Genomic DNA, 22697 nt, shown 5'->3' with positions numbered 1-22697 from the left:
TGTACTCATTACACAGTAACTCCCCTTTCCCTTCAGACCCTGCCAACCACCATTCTCCTGTCTGTCTCTTTGAACTGGACTAAATATCTCATATAAGTAAAATCATAAAATGTTTGTCCTTTTGTATCTGGCTTATTTCACTTAACGTGATGTCTCCAGAGTGCATCCATGTTGTATCGTGTGCCAGAATTTCCTTTCCTTTGAAGGCTGCGTGTATATACCCCATGTATGCATAGGCATGTATGTATCACCAGATCCATTCATCTGTTAATGGACACTTGCATTGTTTCTGTCTTTTGGCTGTTGTGAATAATGCTGCTGTGAACACAAGTGTGCATATCTGTTGGAGTCCCTGCTTTCAGTTCTTTTGGGTATAAACCAGGAGCGGCTCTGAGGCCTTTTTAAGTTTTAAGTATTTTGGACAATAGGAAAAGAAAAGCAATTTATGAGGTCTGTGTCCCCCTTCCCCCACCCCAGTTTGCAATGTTTTTCCTGAAATTGTTGGACAGAGATGCCTCCCCTCTCTGTCCGCACAGCATCAAATATGTACCCCTTGTCATCCGTAGGAGGGCACAGCAACGGCTGAGCTGTTTATCTGCCTGAGCCACCAGCTCTGCAACCGCCTCAAGGGCTTGTTCACCTGTGCATGCTCGGAGCCGGCCTGGTGGTGGGGGGCGCGCCACAGACGCTGACTGAATGACTGAAGGAAGGTTTCTGATTGTCTGTGTGTGACATGAAAACCCCTCTGGAAATGCAGTCAGTTTATTGGTGCAACTCGGGACAACTCCCACTGTCTTCAGTTTGACAACTTGTGATATATGAGGTCCATTCTTCCCCAAGGATGTAGTTGTGTCCTGAGCTGCAGAGAAAGGACTCTGACTACTGGTGGTGGTGGAGCCTGAGGGGTTCAGTGGCCAGTTTGGCCTTTGACCTGTAAAGTAGCTCTTGGTCCTTCAGCAAACACCTGGGACATAGAACTCCAGATTCTTCCGGTCAGTCTGACATGGCCTGGTAGGGAACTGAAGATCATCTTATGAGACAGAAGTTGATTGAATCCATATGACTCCATGCAAGTTTCAATAACTCTCCGTACCTTGGTTTCCTTGCCTATAAAATGGAAATAGTACCTACACATATGGTGGGGCGCCTGGGTGGTGGAGTCGGTTCAGTGTCAGATTCTTGGTTTTGGCTCAGATCTTAGGGTCCTGAGGTTGAGCCCCATGTCAGGCTACTCGTTCAGCACAGAGTCAGCTTAAAACTGTCTCTCCCTCATGCTCTGCCCCTCCCCCCCTCAAAAATAAATAAATAAATCTTTTAAAAAAATACCTGCACATATGGTTATTGTATAGATGAAAAGAGAACATATATCTAAAAGCATGAGGTGTAATACTTAGCAGGTAGTGCTCAATAAATCCTAGTTATTGTTGTTGAGAGGCAGCAGATAGGAATAACATTTATATTGGGGGATGGAAAACCTAGCCTTGAACTCTTTTCTAACGCCAAGCCTGTTGACCTAAGCTGATAGCCTACTCCATGTCCATTTGCCTAGCCAGATGGTTTTTAATTTTTTTCCAGTGGAGAAGCAAGTGTGTACTTTCATAGTTTTGAATGTCAGAGTTCCTAATTTCATTAGTTTGATACTAAAACAACATTTGAATAATTTAAATCCAATTGCAAAATTGTATACTTATAGACACCGCACTTTAACATACTGCATAAATATGCCATTTCCTTGTTTTAAGGGAGGTGCAGGATTTACCTGTTTGTCCAGACTTGCTAAAGCTGTCTCATTATTCTCTGTAATAGTTTGGGAATGATGATGCATTCTTCTCAGTGCAAGTGGAATCTTGTTACATGAAGTCAGCTTTTGCCAACAGTTTTCCTGTATGTGAAGAGCCAAGAGACCCGGTTAGCCGCATCCTCCGTTTACACTGCACTGGGATTTCATGGCAGTAGAACGTGTGACTTCCACTGTACTCACACATGTTCACTGTGTGCTCTTACAGCTTTGTGGGTATTTCTTTCTTTTTTTTTTTTTAGAAGATTTTATTTATCCATTTGAGAGAGAGAGACAGAGCACAAGCAGGGGGAGCGGCAGAGGGAGAGGGAGAAGCAGGCTCCCCACTGAGCAGGGAGCCTGACGTGGGGCTCGATCCCAGGACCCTGGGATCATGACCCGAGCCCAAGGCAGATGCTTAACGACTGAGCCACCCATATGCCCCATATTTTTTTAAAGGTTTTATTTATTCATTTGAGAGAGAGAGAGAAAAAAACCTTTGTGGGTATTTCTTTTTTTTTTTTTTTTTTAAGATTTTATTTATTTATTCATGAGAGACAGAGAGAGAGAAGCAGAGGGAGAAGCAGGCTCCCAAGGAGCAGGGAGCCCGATGCGGGACTCGATCCCAGGACCCCGGGATCATGACCTGAGCCGAAGGCAGACGCTTAACCATCTGAGCCACCCAGGCGCCCTGTGGGTATTTCTAACAGTTGGCAGAGCACCATCTGTCAAGCACCATGGGCTCGAACAGTGGTGTAAAGGATAGAGCAGAAACCTATGTAATCAGGGATATAGAACAGTCTGATAGAAATCTCACATTTGCTTCCCACAGTCATGAATCTTACCTTTCTGCTGTTTGTGCAAAGCAATTCAGTGGGAAAGTGCTATGCAACTTCTCCAGAAGTTCAAGATTGAAGCGATGTAATATGGAATTTCTTTCAGGACTTAGTAATATGAAGAGCCAAGGAATGTAGCTTTATCATAGGCTAAGAATTTGAAAAAGCTTCCTGTGCACCCTCTTCATGGACAGAGGTTTGAAAGCTGTGGCAAACTGCTTTTCTTCCTTCATCTGTTCTCTAGTTAGGAAGAAGTTGGCTCCAAGTAAGCTTTCTTAATAGGGTAAAGTGATTTTAAACTTCATATAGAATAAAATGTAGGCAAGAACTGCTAAGAAAAGTTGGAAAAGAAAAATTTAAGTGGAAGTATTTGGTCTATCGTATGTGAAAACACACTATGAAAACACTGTAATTAAAAGTCTGGTATTCGCTTAGAAAAAACGTTTTGAATACATTTGGACATTTAACATATAAGGAGGTTGGCACTTCAATTTAGTGGAAAATTATTTAGTGAATAATATTGCCATACTTGGCCCTCAATACAGAAGACAAGAGATTAGCCTCAGACCTTTTACTGTATAAAATATAAATGTTAGATGAGGTAAAAATATAAATATAAAATATCAACCTATAAGAAAGTAAAAAGTGGGGGCAACATTCGAATACCCTTAGGGTAGGAAGAAATCTTTAACAAGAGAAACTCAGAAGCCATTAAAAAAATGGACAGATATGAGTATCTCAGTGTTAATTGTTTATTATGGCAAATACCATGAGTGTAGTCAAAAATATACAATAAGTTTGAAGAAGTTATTTGTATTATACATGATGATCCATACCCTAATTTTAAAAGAGCTCCTACAAGTAGAGAAGAAAAAGACAAACAAAGCTGTTTACAGAGGACATCCAAGAGGTCAGCAAATATGAAAGAAAGCACAAGCTCTTAGAGAGTTAAGTGTATAATAAAATAACAGATGTATTTTTCAATGTTCTCATGAGAATTAAAAGGGATTGATCATATCCTGTAGTGGGCAAGATTGTGAAATGTAACAATCTTTTTGGAAAATAATATGGTGGTATCTATTAAAATAAAAAAAAAGATCTTTGACATGGCAATTCCATTTTCAGGAGTCTATTCTACAAAAATAAAGGAATTATTTCGCCCCGCATCAGGCTCCCTGCTCCACAGGAAGCCTGTTTCTCCCTCTCCCACTCCCCCTGCTTGTGTTCCCTCTCTTGCTGTGTCTCTCTCTGTCAAATAAATAAATAAGATCTTAAAAAAAAGAATTATTTCAAGTGAAATACATATAAGAATGTTTATTATAACTTTGTTTATAGTGGAAAAGCACTCAAAGCAATTTAGTCATCATTAATGGAGTGATTGAAGAAATTATGGCATATTTAGATTATGGTATACTCTGCATTCTTTAAGCGAAAGAGTTTAAGCTACATGTATTGCCCTGAAGAGATATCTATGATTAAGTGGAGAAAAAAAGCAACCAAGCCGCTGAGTAAGGTGTAATATGTAATTGCTTTAAAAAGAAAAAGCAAAAAGAAAGAACAAAGAAAAAGTCTCTCTTGGGGTGCCTGGGTGGCTCAGTCGTTAGCATCTGCCTTCGGCTCAGGTCATGATCCCAGGGTCCTGGGATCGAGCCCCTCATCGGGCTCCCTGCTCCACGGGAAGCCTGCTTCTCCCTCTCCCACTCCCCTTGCTTGTGTTCCCTCTCTCGCTGTGTCTCTCTCTCTCTCTCAAATAAATAAATAAAATCTTTAAAAAAGAAAAGAAAAGAAAAAGCCTCTCTTCATCGAACAAGCAACTATAAAATAAGACTTTGTAAAAGAAAAACTTAAAAAACTAAAAAGAAAATAGGACTGATTAAAAGACATAAGAGAAGGGAAATATACAATCACTTGTGAATTACCTAAGTCTGAATTTCTTTATTTTTTTTAAATTTTAAAGATTTTATTTATTTGAGAGAGAAAGAGAGAGAGAGAGAAAGCATGAGGGGGGAGAGGAGCAGAGGGAGAGGGAGAAGCAGGCTCCCCGCTGAGGAGGGAACCCCACAAGGGACTCAATCCCAGGACCCTGAGATCATGACTTGAGCCAAAAGCAGACACTTAACTGACTGATCCACCCAGGTGCCCCCTAAGTCTGGATTTCTGAAAAGGGCACCAATCAGCTAAATATTTGCTCCTTAAAATGTTATTCACATTTGTACTTGGAAAAGCATGATTTTAGTTATTTAGTAGAAAATCTCTGTTTTTCTGGATTACTGTTGGGATGTTTGCCATTGCAATTTAGTGTAAAGGGATCATTTCACTAAGATTTTCAAGGTTCACCTGCAGATACATGACATATGAGGAAGGCAGAGAGAACATTGTCCTAACACCAGTGTATCAACACATTGGTTCATTCTTTGATTCAGTAATTATTTAATAAGCTCCTCCAATGTGCCATAGCATGAGACAGCCAGGTTCTAGGAATGGCGAGGCCAATAAGGTCCTTGCCCTCAAGCAACTCACCGTCGGCCAGTCTGCCACACATCGATAGGTAAACAAGCACCGGTGTAGGGGACGGTGTATGAGGTAATGCCAATAAAAATGTCTAGAGGGCAATACCAACTGCTCTCCCAGGATGAACATTCTCAGTGCAGAGAGGAACACTGCACATTGAGGAAGGAAAAGCCCACAGCCAGCCGGGTTTGGGCGGAAAATGCTTTTGATAGCCCCGTGCCAGTTTATGCATCATACTATATTTACAGCAAAACCCCTCAATGTAAAGTATGATAGAAAATCCCCTGAATAATCAGACTGGGAGCAGGGCTCTACAGTGTCCCATAAAGATGGGCTCCCTCATGGGCTGGGAGGTGGTTTGCCTCTCAGTCTCTTGGCCATTTGTGCCATGGACACAGACTGGGTGAATACTATGTGCAAGGCGGTCCGCCATGAGAACTCAAACGATGAATATTGCCAGGTTTCCAGGCGGGTGGATGAACTCTTGCTCTACTCCTGGGTTGTGTTATGTGATGCTCCATGTGCCTCACCTCGTCAAATAGAGCAGCATTAACAGTGTTCAGAAACAGTTCGTACGTGCTCAGACAGATTGTGTAATTTCCCCTCCGCCACAATTAAAAAATATTTTATTGGCCTGAAGGATATCTGATTTCCATTTACCTACTTCCCCTAATTTTACTGATTCACTCTTTCACTTGTTCCGTCACCCAGAGAGGGACAAAGAACAGACCGAGCTTGGGAGTTGGGAGTTGGGAGTAGAGGTGGGGGAGGAAAGGATGGTTCTGGGGTGGAGGCACAAAAAACTGGGGGAAGATTGGATGGTCCTAAATCGACTTCTTGGGGTCTCATCTTTTTGATCTTCTGTTGGCATTTAGCCTTCATTTGAGGGCTCTTTTTCCTCAGCTGTCATGAAGCATGATCTCGTACCTCTCCATCCACTCCTCTGCTCTTTCTCTATACGCACTGTGGCTCCCTCCCTCACCCCTGTCCAGAGCCGGAAAGGTCCTTTCTCCCCCACACCCCTGATCGCTCATTAAGCATACTTTCCTCCTTGCACCAAAGCTATGCATTTTACTATGTGAATAAGTCCTGTTCTCCAATTAAGAAATCTAAAGACTTAGAAAATAAGGCTTTATATATTTGGAAAAAATAGAAACAACATAGTATAAATTTATGAAGCAATAACATTCCGTACGATGCAATAAAAGTATAGTAATCAAGAGTCTTTATGAGTCATGATCTCAGGGTCATGAGATTGAGCCCCACATGGGCTCCACACTGAGCCTGCTTAGGATTCTCTCCCTCCCTCTTCCTCTGCCCCTCCCCCTCTTCTTAAAAAAAAAGAAAAAAAAAGGAAAACGTTCTAAACTGAAGGATTTTTACTTCTATATAATACGTACTTGCAAATCCTCAAGACTCACAGTACTAAACTGGTTATCCTTTTCACTTGGAGATAATCTCAATCGTGACAAAGAGAAATGAACTGTCTGTCAGAAATCATTCCAGCTTTGTTCAATGAAGACCCAAACTCTGTTCTGATTATTCTCCTTTGTTTTCCTGGTAAAGCTGTGTGGCATGGCTCTTGCCAGGCTGTTTGGGTTGGGTTCATTCAGCTCCTGCACTTACATTTCACTTCCCAAGATGGCCACATTTGTGTCTAGTGCTGATAGCATCTGACTTTTCCTTTGCCCACCCCAAATCCTTGTGGTGGATGTCCTATTGTCATCCCTAACTTAATGTGTCCCCCCAGATTGATGCTAAGTGACAAGTACTATTGTCAACTACAGCACCATTTTGAAGTCCAGAAATCTTACTTTCTATTGTAACTCACCACTCTACTTCAATTCCTATTTCTTTTTTTTTAAAGATTTTATTTTTTATTTATTTATTTGACAGAGACAGAGACAGCGAGAGCAGGAACACAAGCAGGGGGAGTGGGAGAGGGAGAAGCAGGCCTCCCGCCGAGCCAGGAGCCCGATGTGGGACTCGATCCCAGGACCCTGGGATCATGACCTGAGCCGAAGGCAGTCGCTTAACCAACTGAGCCACCCAGGCGCCCTCAATTCCTATTTCTAATCATGGGATTATACAATATCAGAATTCAAAGAACTTTTAATTGAGTCTAGCATCCCACATCAATTCTTTCTTGCTGTGGTTCTGTGACTTCTCTGGCTCTGTCCAGCTTGTTCTGTCTGAGAATCTGTGCTGTGGGGTCCCTTTTCTATCCATGGGAATCTTGGTGCATGTGGTATTTGGAAAACTTCTTCTGACCGATATTTATAACACTTCACGCTGGGCAAACACTTAGCCTTGCGGCAAATGTGCCCTCTTCCCATCTCCTGGTAGCAAAACAGACAAAGACATTATGGGAACAGAAAACTACAGACCAATATTCCTTATGAATATTTATGCAAACTTTTTAAAATGCAAACATTTTTTAAAAAAGATTTATTTGAGAGAGAGAGAGAGAGAGTGGGGGAAGCACGAGAGGGAGAGAATATCTAAGCAGACTGCCTCTGAGTGTGGAGCCCACCTCGGGGCTTGATCCCAGGACCCATGAGATCATGACCTGAGCTGAAACTAAGAGTCAGACGCTTAACCGGCTAAGCCACACAGGCGCCCCTAATGCAAACTTTTTTAACAGAACACCTTCATATATTGATGGCAGTTGTGTAAAATGGTGCGGCTGCTTTGGAAATAGCATTTCCTCAGAAAGTTCAGCTATGATCCAGCAATTCCACTCCTGGTAGCCACCTGAGAGAATTGAACTCACATCTGCACAAAAAATTGTGCACAAATATTCATAGCTGCTTTATTCATAATAGCCCCAAAGTGGAAACTCCTCAAATGTCTATCACTTAGTGGAAGGGCAACAATAATGTGGTCTATCCATGCAATGAAATATTACTCAATCATATGGGGCGCCTGGGTGGCTCAGTCGGTTTAGTGGCTGCCTTCGGCTCAGGTCATGATCCCAGGGTCCTGGGATCGAGCCCCGCATTGGGCTCCTTGCTCAGTGAGGAGCCTGCTTCTTCCTTCCCCTCTGCTCCTCCCCCTGTTTGTGCTCTCTCTGTCAAATAAATAAATAAATAAAATCTTAAAAAAAAAATTACTCAATCATAAAAAATGGCATACTAATACATGCTAAAATGTGGATGAAGCTCAAAAATATTATGCTGAGTGAAAGAAGTCAGACACACAAAAAAGACCACATATTGTATGATGGTATTCATATGAAATGTCCAGAATGAGAAATCCTATAAAGACAGAAAGTGGGTTACTGGTTGTCAGGGACTAGGAAAAGAAGAGAATGAGGAGTGATGGCTAATGGGGGGGTGGGGTTCTTTTTGGGTAGATAAAAAATTATGGAAATAGAGAATGTTGCATAGTCTTGTGAATATATTAAAACGCTTTAAAATAATGAATTTTATGGTTTATGAATTATATCTCAATAGAAAAAAAACTGTATAAAGAAGAAAAAACCCTTATACTACCAGAACATTGAGGACAAATAGATTCTCAAATAAACATGAGTTAATGGATGAGCATCAAATATTGCTGGAAATTTTTTTCTAAACCACAAATGCAGCCATCATTTGTTGAATAACAAGACGGGAATGAGCTTCAAGTAACTTACCCGACGTAATCTCTAAGGTGTGTCCTGGGAGTTGCTTTTGGTCAGGACTTAAATCCCTCATTTCAAACTCTTCCCCCCTTTTTTTTTTTAAAGTAGGCTCCATGCCCAGTGTGGGGCTTGAACTCATGACCCTGAGATCAAGATTGGCACGCTCCTCCCACTGAGCCAGCCAGGCGTCCCTCAAACCCCTCCTCTTAAGCATCATTTTACTTTCCCTTTCAGCATCACTATGACGACCTGCTCCACAGTGGCTGCGCTGGGAATGATGCCGCTCTGCCTGTATCTCTACACCTCGTCCTGGAATCTCGAGCAGACTCTCACCATCCCGTATCAGAACATAGGTCTGTACTGGGCTTGTGAAATGGAATAGTAATAGTAATGGTGATGGGAATGATAATAGCTGTGGTTTGTTATGTGGGTCCTCTATGTGGGTTTTTAAATACACAGATTCTCCAACACTTCTATATAGATTCTATGACCAGTTCCACTTCCTAAATTTTTAGGATGATAGAAGTTAAGTCACTTCACCAGGTTTGAGCTGCTGATCAGTGAAAAACTGGAATTCTGACTCTGGGATCTAATGGCAAAGTCCAAGCTCTTAACCTTACAAGAGTCCACGTTTGAAAATAAAGAGAAGTTACTTATTAAAAACACGCTTATACAATGCACTACCAAGCTTCAGTCTTGTTATGATCCAAAGGTTAACTGGATCACAGTGGGTCTAATGAGACTTGACTTCCCGCAGCTCCACTTTTCACATGGCCTGGGAGCCTTGACATTTTTACTGATCCAACATGAATGATTCCTTTTGATTACTAGAGCATATCCACATGCCACAACCATACCCATATTTCTTCCATATCTCCTTTCAAGATCGTCATTTCTCATTAAACTCTGCCCTTTTTCTAGAGATCTCAGTCGACTTACTAGGCTTGGAAGAAACCTTGGGGAAATGATATGGTTACTCTCCTTTGCTCAGAGTCTTTGGAGAATTGGCAGAAACTATGATTCTTAAAACTGTCAGTCTGGAGTCTCAAGTAATCACTCGGAGGGCTTTGCAACCATGGCCCATAGTTCAAAAACATGAATAGAGCCATGTTCCCATAACAGCTGGAGCCCACTGAATTTGTAAAATTTGAGTGAAATCTTAGAAATCATGATTTTATACGCAACTTTTTCTGATCAGTAAGTTGTTTGCATATTCTGTTTTGGTAATATATTCTACAAGGCACTTGTAAACAATTAAAGCCCAACATATTCATATAACTTTGCAGCCAGTTTTGCAGGCATTTGGCCAGATTTGGAAGCAAGTGGATCTCTGCTCTGCTGAGCCTGCCTTCAATGCTTTTATTCACTTGGGCTAATTAAAAGGCATTTTTTTCTCCACCCACCTTGGGGTTACCTGGCTACACTTGGAGAATATGAGAAATTGCTTTGGTATGTGTAACAGACACTGTTTTAATATCTGCAATAGGTATTCTTTACTATGTGAAACAGAGGAGCCGTTGGCTTCCAATGGGGGAAATAAGAGCTGTTGTCGTAGAGGGGTGACCCCATGCACAGCAACCAAAGAATTTTGAAGACTCCTCCTGTTTTCTAAGTTTTACATTTCTGGTTGTCTCTAAAATTCCATGTCATCGTCAGAGGGTTTTTGAGAGAGAAATGATGGGACATGAATAGTGGCATTCAGTCATAACGTATACCCTTCAAAGACCGTCTTCTAAAGATTTTTGTCTTTCTTTATATTTGGAGGTGGATGCAGAAATAAAATGCAGCCTTAAGTGAAGCCTTTATCTAATGGAAATAGAAATGGTTGAGGATCAGGCAGTCCAGGTGAGAGGGGATACTGTCTGATGGGTTTTTCTTCTCTTCAGGAATCACCCTTGTGTGCCTGACCATCCCGGTGGCCTTCGGTATCTACGTGAATTACAGGTGGCCTAAGCAATCCAAAATCATTCTCAAGGTAAGCAGCTCCCGATGGTGGTTAAGGCATCCTTAGACGCAGAGACTGGAAAGACGGTCGGGGACAATGACTGGAACGGAGGGGCCAGTTGGATACAGCCCCACCCCCAGCAGTTTTCCTTGTATGTCTTACACTTTTGGATCTAACCTCCATTTTTCCTCCGCTCTTGTCAGCCATGCTCCATCACTCCCATCAGCCCACACACTGAGGCTTAGGACACACTGGCGAGTGTGGGACTCCTGCTTTAGTGACAGGAAAGCCAAGGGGGGGGTGTGTGGCCAGAGAACCCAGAGCGCAGCCGTTCGCCGGGCTTCACACAGGTGCTCTCGAGGTGAACGCTGGTCAGGTGTGCGGGCCGCGGGGCCCCAGGGTGAAGAGTAGGGGTGGCTTCATGAAAAAGTAGGGCGGTTTTTCAGAAGCATTCCCGGAGAAGCTTCCGAGGCTGTAGTTTGTCGGAGACACGAACAAGGGCTGCTGACCACGTGAAAGCGTGCAGGCTGCCCTGAGGGGTCTGGCCGTGCGATGAAGCAGCGGGACCCTCCTACCGCCTCTTGACTTCCCGGCCTTGTCCTCTGTCTGCTGGAGGGACGAGCACATGTCCTTGTCTTAAAAAGATCTCTGAAGCAACTTTTAAAGATATCTAAAAACGACTTTTAAAAATATCAGGATAGCTTTAAAAAACGTTGAGGCACTCTCAACAGAGGTGTCAACATCCTAGGGTGTTTTCCATTTTCCCAATTATGTATCATTTCAGAAGATGTAAGATTGCGTTACGTGCTGCTTTTTGAAGATGTTTACGATGCTTTTCTTCCATTTTACGTTCATAGAGAAAGAAACGTTTGGGGCTAATTGGAGGTTCAACAAATACATCTCAGTTCATTGTAGCTTGGGGTTTATGGGTCGGTTCTCGCCGTCCGGCAGCGCGCACCGCTCACTCCAGCGCCGCACAAAGTTTGGACGCTGCGGTCTGGCTTCGGCGCGAGACGGAGCCGCTCCCACGATTCCTCCGATGACGTGAAGGGGGAGGCGCGCTTGACAAGCAGGCGGAGAGCCGGAGGGAGGCTTAAATGTTGTGCGTTTGGGCTGCATCTGGGTGGGTGACTGTGACTTCGGTAAGAGAAAATTTCCAGTGCGGCTGTGCACGCTGTCATTTTCTTTACAAAGCAAGAGGACAGAGTGTGATCGTGGGCACCTCTTACTTTTCAAACACTCTATTTCTGATAAAGTACTATCAAGTACTCGATTTTGTTAGAGCAATTTTGGTGTTTCCAGATCCTCTCTTAGTCCCTTAGTGCCAATGGAGAAATGAGATAAATTTTCTGTAGGTGACTTTTATTATCTGTAAGGAGCAGATTTAAAACCCCTTTCTTTTGTCTGTTCCATAGGATGGGTGGCAGAAAATATTTAATAATATGCATAAATATTCTGGAGCACCTTAGTAAAAAACTAGGATAATTTAATCATTGTTTTGATACATTTTCATTTTCTATTCTTGGTCCTCTTTTAATTTTAGATCTGGTACATTTTCTGAACACATTGCTCTTGGTGTATTTTTAAACTTTGAAATCTTTTCTGATAGAAAGACAAAGAGGGATTTTGACAGAGGACTTCTTTGTGTGTTCTAACATCTTCCATTTAAGCAGGGGCCCAGTCTGTCTTTGTGCTGAGCAGTAAAAATAATCCCAGAGCACATCTATGGTGCATTGGATTGTTTTTTGCTTTGTTCTGCTCCCCCGTGACGGCCTTCTTCCACACCTTGAATCATTTTAAATCCGGTTGATGCCATACTAGGTGTATACTTTGTTGTCTACATGGTATGAATGGGAGCTTGTCAAAGTCTTAATTTTCTCCAAATATTCTGGGTCTGGCTTCCTTTCTCTCTGATCTAAAACTCAAACTGTTGGAAATTCTTTTTTTGTTGTTGATTTCTTGTTTTTGTTGAACAACAAAAGGAAGAACAGTATTCATTTGGGAGAGGAAAGAGGTATCTGTCAGTACTTATGTTACACTAATGTCAGCCCAGATTGTCTAGTAAAGAATGGGTACATTTCACTTGGAGGAGAGAAGGGAGGGAACCAAGGCAGTAAGAAGCCATCGGCAGTCGAGGAGGTGGTAGGAAGAGATGGCAGATGGCCAGGCAGAGCAGACCTCGGACAAGAAGTTACCAGCGAAGGATCTAAGAAGTGCGTGTAGGGGTACTGGAGGCTTATTGTCAGTTTTCACTTGTCTCCTAATTTGTCCTATCCATGAAAAACTCCACTACCCAATCCTTCTGGCAAAATCCTCTACTTCAAGGGAAACAATACTGATCATAAAATAAGGCTTAGATTTGTCTTGAGCCTCACCAATTTCTAGCTTAACGAAGTCAGTTGACCAATTTGGAACTTAAGTTTCTTTTCTGTAAAATGAGATTGGATTTGGTGGTAAGTCCCTTCTTTGTTCCAAAACATCTAGGTTCCCAGCTTCTTAGAGCAGTGACGGACTTTTCAAAATAGACCTAAAAGACCACGATGTTTACATGTACTTATTTTATTGGTTTGCTTTAGATTGGGGCCATTGTTGGTGGGGTCCTCCTTTTGGTGGTCGCAGTTGCTGGTGTGGTGTTGGCAAAAGGATCTTGGAATTCAGACATCACTCTTCTGACCATCAGTTTCATCTTTCCTTTGATTGGCCATGTCACGGGCTTTCTGCTGGCACTTCTTACCCACCAATCTTGGCAGAGGTACAGTTAAATGATCCCTACACTTTTTTGAGGAGGATAAACACTTGGCCACTGGCAGGCTTTGCTGCCTGGCTCTGTCAGGAGACATTAAGAGTTTTGACTTACAAGGTGGATGGAACAGGACAACTCATCATAAAGAGGTTGAAAAGATCATGGTAATTCTTATGTAAATGAGAGCAAAGGCCAGATTGATGGGAAGTTGTAATCTGTGAAATTAGGATTGGGGTGTTAACACCATGTGTTGAAATCTGGACACATTTCTCTTCTTATTCTAGTAATTAGATAGGGGTGAGATGGTTTCATTAAATATAGAGATCATTCCAGGGCATGAGCAAAATTCAAGAGATTAAGCACTTATCCACAGTTTGTGCCAAATTCTGTAAAAGTGCTAATTATAAGGGGCAAGAGGAGAAAGGATAAACTGGAGAAATAATATAGGAATTTATCTGAAATAGTATCATTACAAGTTGGGGCATATAATTTATAAATGTGTGAAATATTAAAAATGATAATACTCCATGTTGTTATGTCTGTAGATGAGTATTAACATATAATGTTGGAGGGAACATAAATTGGCAAAAACTCACTGGAAGGCAATTTAGTCATATCAATAGCCTTATAAATATTTATAGCTGTTCACTCAGTGATTTTACTTCTAGAAATCTGTCCTGAAGCTAGGACTTTCAGATAAGCACACGAATATTGATGTGCAAGGATGTTAATTGCAGTGTTATTTATAAATATAAAAAATAGAAACAATTAAATATCTAACAATAGTGAGATACTTAATTCATAATGTGTCTATGTGATAGAATATGATGCATCAATTTTAATGTTTTTGGAAAATACTTAAAAGATAAATTTAAAAGAGAATAGAAAAAGGGATACATTTTGATTCCCATTTTGTGGAAGGAAGCAAAAGAATTTTATGCATGGAAAAGTACTGGAAGAAATACACCATATTCTAATATTGTTTAATTTTGAGTAGTAGGATTAGGAGTAATTTTAGTTTCTTAATTTTTTTTTGGGGGGGGTATATTTCCTGAGTTTTTCAATGAGTATGCACCACTTCTAAAATCAAAAAATAATTGAAGAAAAGTGAACTAGGTAGTTGAACTTCAAAGGTGGAGTTTGGGAAATGAAAAAGCTTAAAAGATAGATTTAAGTAAAAGAGAATAGAAAGTGGTATGCATTTTGATTTTTTTAAAGATTAAAAAAAATTTTTTTTTATTTATTTGAGACACAGAGAGAGAGAACACAAGGGGGGGTAGGGTGAAAGGGAGAAGCAGACTCCCTGATGAGCAGGGAGCCCGATGCGGGACTCGATCCCAGGACTCCAGGATCATGACCTGAGCTGAAGGCAGTCGCTCAACCAACTGAGCCACCCAGGTGCCCCATTTTGATTTTCATTTTGTAGAGGAAATCTCTTTCTAGTCTACTTGGGGAACATTTAGGATTATCCCAGGTACTGGGTAAGGCTCTGCCTATTGTATCTCATTTACTTTTTACTACAAGCCTGAGAAGTATTTACTATTTATACCCTCATTCTACAGATGAGCAAATCCTTCAAGACATTAAGTAATGTGACCAAGTTCATAGAGCCGGAATGTAGCAGAGTTAGGATTTGAACCGGGGTTTGTTTGCAAAGGCAATAATTAGGACAGACTAACAGACTGTTGAGTGGTTGAAATATAATTGGATCTGGAGAGAAAGTATTCCTATGGCAAAATGTAGTTAACAATCTTGTTTTTTTCATACCTGATGGCTTGAGAAGGATCAGGATTGAGATACTGCATTTATCTTGTGAATAAGTCCAGGTGTGAGGTCCAGCTTTGCGGCTTATTCAAATAATTGACAGGGGTCTGAAAGGAGAGTGGGCTAAAGAAAGCATAGCAAGCAAGAGAGTAAGTAGATATAAAATAAGGGATGCAGAACTTGCCCTGGACCAATATTTTCATTCCCACATTATACTTCCCCTTGTTACCTCCACGTTCCACACCAGCTTGCCTAGAGATGCTGGTTTATATTCTGAAACACCTCTTTCCTCTCTTCTTTTCCATCTATAGAAACCTGAAGTCCCCCTTTATAAACTGGTGACAGATGAGACTGCTTAACCCAGCCCCCAACATCCTGCTTATGTCTTCCTTTTAATCCCTCCTGATTTTTCTTTTTCAAGCGAGGTTTATCTCTTTCTCTTTTGTTTGCATTTAGAAAACCAGTAAAATACAGAAAAGTAGAAAGTAGAAAAATTGTGTTCCTAAACTCTTTCACGAAAGAATTTTAGACATTTGGTTTTAGATATTGGTTTTCATTTAGGGTTTTTATATTTACCTTCAAGTGTTGTGTAGTTTATAGTATTTCATATCTTGAATTCACCTTTTCATTGTCCTCTCCAACCCTCACTCCACGCAGATTGGCTCACGGCATATGCACTGCCTCCTGGTAGGCACAGCTCACACCTGTCCCTGGAACCTTAATTGCAGCCACTGTCCCACGTTAAATGCCCCTCCCAACATCACTGTTTCACGTGCCTCTGCCTCTGTGAGCCTTTTCTAACCATTTATGCCACTTTTCTGAATTTCTATAGCAGCTCCCTGACCCTCGATCATATTTTGTCTTGTGTTGTTACTGGACCTTTCCTGTGTGTATATCCTGTCTTTCTACCCAGATTCCTAGGGCAGGGTTCCTAGGGTCCTGTTCCGAAGTGCTTCTCAGCAGACCACTACAGAGCAGGCATACTCAGCAAGTAATTATTAAATGAGTAAACATTTTTAGTGGCCTAAGCTCATAGCTTACATTTATTGCTATATAGAAGAGAAAAATTTAAGAAGGTTCTTATTGCTAGTAACTCTTGAAAAATGTTTTCATTGGTAGGTGCAGGACAATTTCCTTAGAAACTGGAGCTCAGAATATTCAGATGTGCGTCACCATGCTCCAGCTGTCTTTCACCGCCAAGCAGTTGGTCCAGATGCTTAGCTTCCCACTGGCCTATGGACTCTTCCAGCTGCTGGACGGATTTCTCATTGTTGCAGGTAAGGAGAGCCCCCATCGGGCAGATTTGATTGAAAATTGTCAACCAAATTTATTAACTTCTTTTTCAATCTGACCCTGCATGCACTACTCTTTCTTTTTTTTTTTAAAGATTTTTAAAAATTTATTTATTTGACAGAGAGATCGCACAAGTAGGCAGGGCGGCAGGAAGAGGGAAAGGGAGAAGCGGGCTCTCTGCTGAGCAAGGAGCCCGATGTGGGGCTCGATCCCAGGACCCTGGGATCATGACCTGAGCCGAAGGCAGGCTCTTAACCGACTGAGCCACCCAGGCACCCCTGCATGTGCTACTCTTGTGATACATTGTTAGCCTGACATTTCTGGGGAAAATAAAGTGTACAAACAAGTTCCTTTGTTTTCATAGCAAAATATTAAAAATATGTGAAAGTAGGCTTATAATTATAAACAAACATTGCTTCACAAAAAACAGTGCACTATTAGAACTTGGATTCTAGGACTCGATAAGTCTCCATGAGCAATAATTTATCTTCAAAATGACATTTGTTATGTTTCCTCAAGAGCCACAAGGTCTTCCAAATGCCAAGTTATTTCACAATGCTTCTGTGACTAAGAATTGTGCTGAATGGTTGTGAAATATTTTACAACTATGAAATATGAAACATACACAGGTCCTGAAATACATATTTGTATACATATATATCATATATATGGGATATATACCAATCCATACAGCCAAATATACATCATTTTTAGAGTCCGTCACTAGATGGGTTCACAGAAAGTAAATTAAAAAAGTTATCAGTAGGGGCACCTGGGTGGCTCAGTGCATTAAGCGTCTGACTCTTGGTTTCGGCTCAGGTTGTGGTCTCATGGGTAGTGAGATGGAGCCCCGTGTCGGGCTCTGCACTCAGCGGGGAGTCTGCTTGAAGATTCTCTCCCTCTGCCCCAGACCCCCCCAAGTAAATACATACATCTTTTTTTAAAAAGACATCAATAGGTACACACACATATTTTAATCTTGGACCATTGCAATTTTCACTGTTATCAGGAAACAGGGTCTGAGTTATACTCAATGATACTGATATAACTGATTAGATACTGATTGCTGGTATAACAGTCAACATAAGGAATACTTGGGGTTTAATTTTACCACAAAATAAGAGAAATCTTAAAAAAAAAATAAGAGAAATCTTAGCAGGATAAAACTCCCTGGTCTTAGATTTAAGTTTTAATTTCTTCTCCTTAGTGAGATTGTGAGGCAAGGAACATGTCTGGCTTGTTCCCAGCTACCTCCCAGCACTTGGGAGAGCACCTGACTCATAGCAAGCAAGCTCTCCACAGGTGTTGTTGGCTGACTGACTGACTGAGTGGATGAGCCACCAGTGGCCTGAATGTATGAATGGGTGAGCTGTCAGTGACCTCAATCACAAATGGTCCATTCCAGATAGAAATAGCCATTTTGATACATTGAGTTATTTTGCTCCATAGTTTCCTCTTTTTTTCATTGAGGTATAATTGACATACAACATTATATTAGTTTCAGGTGTACAACAAATGATTTGTATTTATATATATTATGAAATGATCACCACAGTAAGTCCAGTTGACATCTGCCCCATATGTAGAGGTTTTTTTTTTCTTTGTGATGAGAACTTTTAAGATTTACTCTCTTAGCAACTTTCAACTATATAATACAGTATTATCAACTATAGTCACCATGCTGTACATTGCATCTCCATAACTTATGTATTTTATAACTGGAAGTTTGTACCTTTTGACTCCCTTCACTGATACCCCCTACCCCCCAGCCCCGGGCAACCACCTATCTATTCTCTATCTCCATGAGCTTGGTTTTGGTATGCTGTATTTCCATTTTTGTTTGTCTCAGGTGTTTTATTTCACTTCTGATTTCTTTGTTGACCCATTGGTTGTTCAGTAGCCTATTGTTTAGTCTGCACATATTTGTGAATTTTCCAGTTTTCTTCTTGCAGTTGATTTTTTAGTTTCATATCACTGTGGTCAGAAAAGAGGCTAGCTATGATTTTAATCTTCTCAAATTTGTTAAGACTTGTTATGTAGCCTAGCATATGATCTATCCTGGAGACTGTTCCATGAGCTCTTGAGAAGAATATGTATTCTGTTGCTTTAGGATGGAATGTTCTGTATATATTTGTTAAGCCCATGTGGTCTAATGTGTCATTCAAGGCCAATGTTTCCTTATTGATTTTCTGTCTGGATGTTCTATCCATCGATGTAAATGGGGTGTCAAAGTCCCATATTATTATTGTATTGCTGATAATTTCTCCCTTTAGGTCTGTTAATATTTGCTTTATATATTTAGGTGTTCCTATGTTGTGTGCATATATATTTATAAATGTTATATACTCTTGTTGGATTGACTCCTTTATCATTAGGTAATGTCCTTGTCTCTCTACAATTTGTTTTAAAATTTATTTTGTTTGATATGAGTATAGCTACCCCAGCTTTCTTTGGTTTCCACTTGCATGAAACATCTCTATCACTTCCCCTTCAGTCTGTTTGTGTCCTTACACCTGAAGTGAGTCTCTTGTGGGCAGTGTAGAAATGGGTCTTGTTTTTTAATCCATTCAGCTACTCTCTGTCTTTTGTTTGGAGAATTTAGTCCATTTACATTTAAAGTAATTATTGATAGGTATGCACTTACTGACATTGACATTCATTGTTTTCTGGCTCTTTTGTAGTTCCTTTCTTCTGTTCCTTTCTTCTTTTCTGTTCTCTTCCTCTGTGGTTTGATGACTGTCTTTAGTGGTATGCTTAGACTCCTTCCTCCTCTTTTGTGTATCTACTATAGATTTCTGTTTGGTGGTTACCATGATGCTTACATATAACAATTTATATTTATAACCATCTATTTTAAGCCGATAACAACCTAAGTTTGAACACATTCTAAAGCCCTACATTTTAATCCCCCCCCATGTTTTATGTTTTTGAGGTCACATGTTTTTTGAGGTCACATTTTACATCTTTTTATTTTGTATATTTCCTACCTAATTATTGTGGTTATGATTATTTTTCAACTTTTGTCTTTTAACCTTCATAACCTTCATACTAGCTCTATAAGCGATTAATTCACTACTTTTATGTATGTTTATTTTTACCAGTGAGATTTATACTTTCATATGTTTTCTCATTACTAGTTAGTACCCTTTCTTTTCAGCTTAAAGAAGTCCCTTTAACATTTCTTCTAAGTGTTGATTAACTCCTTTAGCTTTTGCTTGTCTGGAAAACTCTTTATTTCACCTCCACTTCTGAATGATGACTTTGCTGAGTAGGGTGTTTCTGGTTGGAAGTTTTTTCCTTTCAGCACTTTGAATGTATCATGCCAAGCCTTCTGGCCTGCAAAGTTTCTGCTGAAAAATCTGCAAATAGCCTTAGGGCTTCCCCTTGTATACAACAAATTGTTTTTCTCTTGCTGCTTTTTATGATTCTCTCCTTGTCTTTAACTTTTGACATTTTAATTATGATTTATCTTGGTGTGGCTCTCTTTGAGTTTGTCTTATTATGGAACTCTCTTCCTGGGCCTAGATGTCTGTCTTTTCCTGCCCCTCAGTTTAATGCTGTAAAATGAAGAAATGAGTCTCTTCTACATAAAGTTCTGGGCACTTTTCAAAGGGCTGCTCCTGGGCTGAGTCCTAAGGCAGGTGAGTTGGTTTGCAGTTCCTCCATTCAGCACAGCCCTGTGGTTCTCATGGTACCAGACCCATCGGTCTTAAAAGCCAGATGTTTTGGAGGCTTGTCTCTCAGATGCCTATATTAAAAGTTGGTGTGTCTGATCTGGGGTATGAGTCCTTTGCTTCTGAGGGAGAAGCTCTATGTTTTGAGTTCCCTCCTGATTGTGGGTGGCCTTGTCTGGGGCTTATGGTGAGATTTTATCTCAGTCTTTCCTACCTACTTCCACGTGGGTTCCTTCCCTTTTGTCTGATGTGATGAGGTTGTTCTGACAGTTTTTCGGGTTTATTTTCCAGAGGAATTTAGTGTGTCTATGGGAGGAGGTAAGTTTAGTATCTAGTTATGTTGCCTTCTTCCTCTTCTTTTTTTTTTTTTAAGATTTTATTTATTTATTTGAGAGAGGAGAGAGAGAGAGAAAGAGAGCATGCAAGCATGAGCAGAAGGGAGAGGCAGAAGCAGAGGGAGAAGTAGGCTCCCTGCTGAGCAGGGATCCTGATACGGGACTGAATCCTAGGCCCCCAGGATCATGACCTGAGCCCAAGGCAGACGCTTAACCAACTGAGCCACTCAGGCACCCTACTTATGTTGCGTTTTTGAATCAGAACCCCAGTTTCCATCTCTTTTCCTCTCTTTTTCCCCTTCATTTTTGTGTGTTTACACATATGTGACCCTAAGCAAACAGAGCTCCAAAGTACTACATTATAGTCTTTGCTAAAGTGATTTTTCAATGCTTGTATGTTTTAACACCTAGCATACAAGATGTACAAGAGGAGATTGAAGAATGAACACAGAAAAAAGGACACAGATTATGCAGAAGGCTGCCATAAAAAGAAATCTACTTCTCTCAAAGAGACTGGTGCTTTCTTGGAGGTGAATGAAGAAGTTGCCATAACTCCTGGGCCATCAGTGCCAATGGATTTCCACACAGCTTTTGAGTCAACCAGCCATGTCTCTTCTTGTACCTAGTAAGGGTTGCTGGCCTGACTGGTCTCCATCTTACTCAGTGGCCAGTAAAGACAGTGAGGAGCTGATGCATGCATCTCATTGGCAGGGCCTGTGGGAATATTTGAATAGTTATATTTTCATGTGGTTTGTGAATTGTCATAGGATCCATTTTTGAGAATGTATTTCACCTATTTCAGGGAGTTTTTTTGGGGGGGTTTGCTCAATATATTTACTGGCTGCTGTGTGTGTTCTTATCTTCTCATGCAGTGAAGAGTAACGCCCGTTGTTATGCGAAGTCGTTCTGGATTAGATGTCACCTCCTACTGCCTATGCTCTCATAAAAAAAGTGGCCATTTCTGAAATGATTGTTATTTTTTAAGGGCTTGGAAATCTTTTTGGATTCTAGATGTAATAAAGTGTAGAGGGAATTAATAACCACTTGAGGTTAAAATGTGAATGCCCTGTATTTTCACTCTCTAATCATAGGCACATGTATAGCCTTTGTTTATAGGTTATATCATTTTAAGAAACATTGAGATCATTCCATGTATACTGTTTCATAAGTCACTTAATGACATATTATGGAGAATCTTGACATGTCAGTCTTTGTTGATCTACCTCATTCTTTAGAACAGTGGCTTCATAGAAGTATTCCTTTGCATAGAAGGACTGTAATTTATTTAACCATTCCTTATTCATGGACATTTAGATAGCTTTGAACTTATTAATATTATAATGCTGCTACAAATACCCACACGGTTGTGCAAGTATTTTTGGAGAATCACTTCCTGCAACTTGAAATGCCAGGCTAACCTCACATTAAATGTTGGACAGGCTGCTGTCCGATGATGTATAGCAGTGCCTGAGTGGGGCTGGCTTCCCACACCTGCACCAGTCTAAGGAATGGTCAATTCTGATTTGTACAAATATCTCATTTAAGATTGCATTTAAAAAATTATGACTGAAGTAGAGTATTTTTCACGTTCACTTGTCTAGTCATGTCCTTTGCTTGCCTTTCTATTGTAGTCTTTCCTTTTTGATTGACACATTGTAATACATTACGAATAGTGACCCTTTGTCCTGTTTTGTCAACATTTTACCTACTTTTAATCTTTTATCTTTTGTTTTTCTATGTCTTTTGTGATGTAGAAATTTTGTATTTTTTGCATATTCAGCTTTATTAGTCTTTTAAAAAATGCTTTTTGACCTTGATATCTGTCAAATGTTAGAATATTTATATTTTTGTGTGGATTATGAATTGTGATAGTATTTTTTTTGAGAATGTATTTGCAGGAAGTTCTGTTTCGGGTTTGCACAACATATTTACTCTCTGCTGTGTGTACTGTCTGGCAGTAGGTAAAACCCATCCCCCTCTTCTTACATTATTAAAAATATTTCCCATATATTTTTCTATGACTTTTATGAACTAAGTATATAAATGTTTATTCCATTTTGAATCCACGTTTTTGTATGGTGTGTTAAGAATCTAGTTTTTTTTTTAAGATTTTATTTATTTATTTGACAGAGACAGAGATAGCGAGAGTAGGAACACAAGCAGCGGGAGTGGGAGAGGGAGAAGCAGGCTTCCC

The 22697-nt window shown here is 40.5% G+C and overlaps 1 protein-coding gene across 1 annotated transcript in view; it reads left to right on the top strand.

The window, feature by feature from the left end:
* Window positions 1-22697, top strand: part of SLC10A6 (solute carrier family 10 member 6) — a 28404-nt gene extending 5707 nt beyond the window's left edge. The window contains exons 2-6 of the mRNA XM_045880820.3: window positions 8984-9102; window positions 10636-10724; window positions 13271-13446; window positions 16321-16478; window positions 20915-22697. Coding sequence (XP_045736776.1) covers window positions 8984-9102; window positions 10636-10724; window positions 13271-13446; window positions 16321-16478; window positions 20915-21129 — 757 coding nt within the window. The 3' untranslated portion in view covers window positions 21130-22697. The remainder of the gene's footprint in view (window positions 1-8983; window positions 9103-10635; window positions 10725-13270; window positions 13447-16320; window positions 16479-20914) is intronic.

Source organism: Mirounga angustirostris, unplaced genomic scaffold (assembly GCF_029215605.1).
Source record: "Mirounga angustirostris isolate CCGP_5_RB_7025 unplaced genomic scaffold, mMirAng1.0.hap1 SCAF_2, whole genome shotgun sequence".
NCBI lineage: Eukaryota > Metazoa > Chordata > Mammalia > Carnivora > Phocidae > Mirounga > Mirounga angustirostris.
Note: the sequence above shows the minus strand (reverse complement) of the source record. Positions and strands in the feature narration are given on the sequence as shown.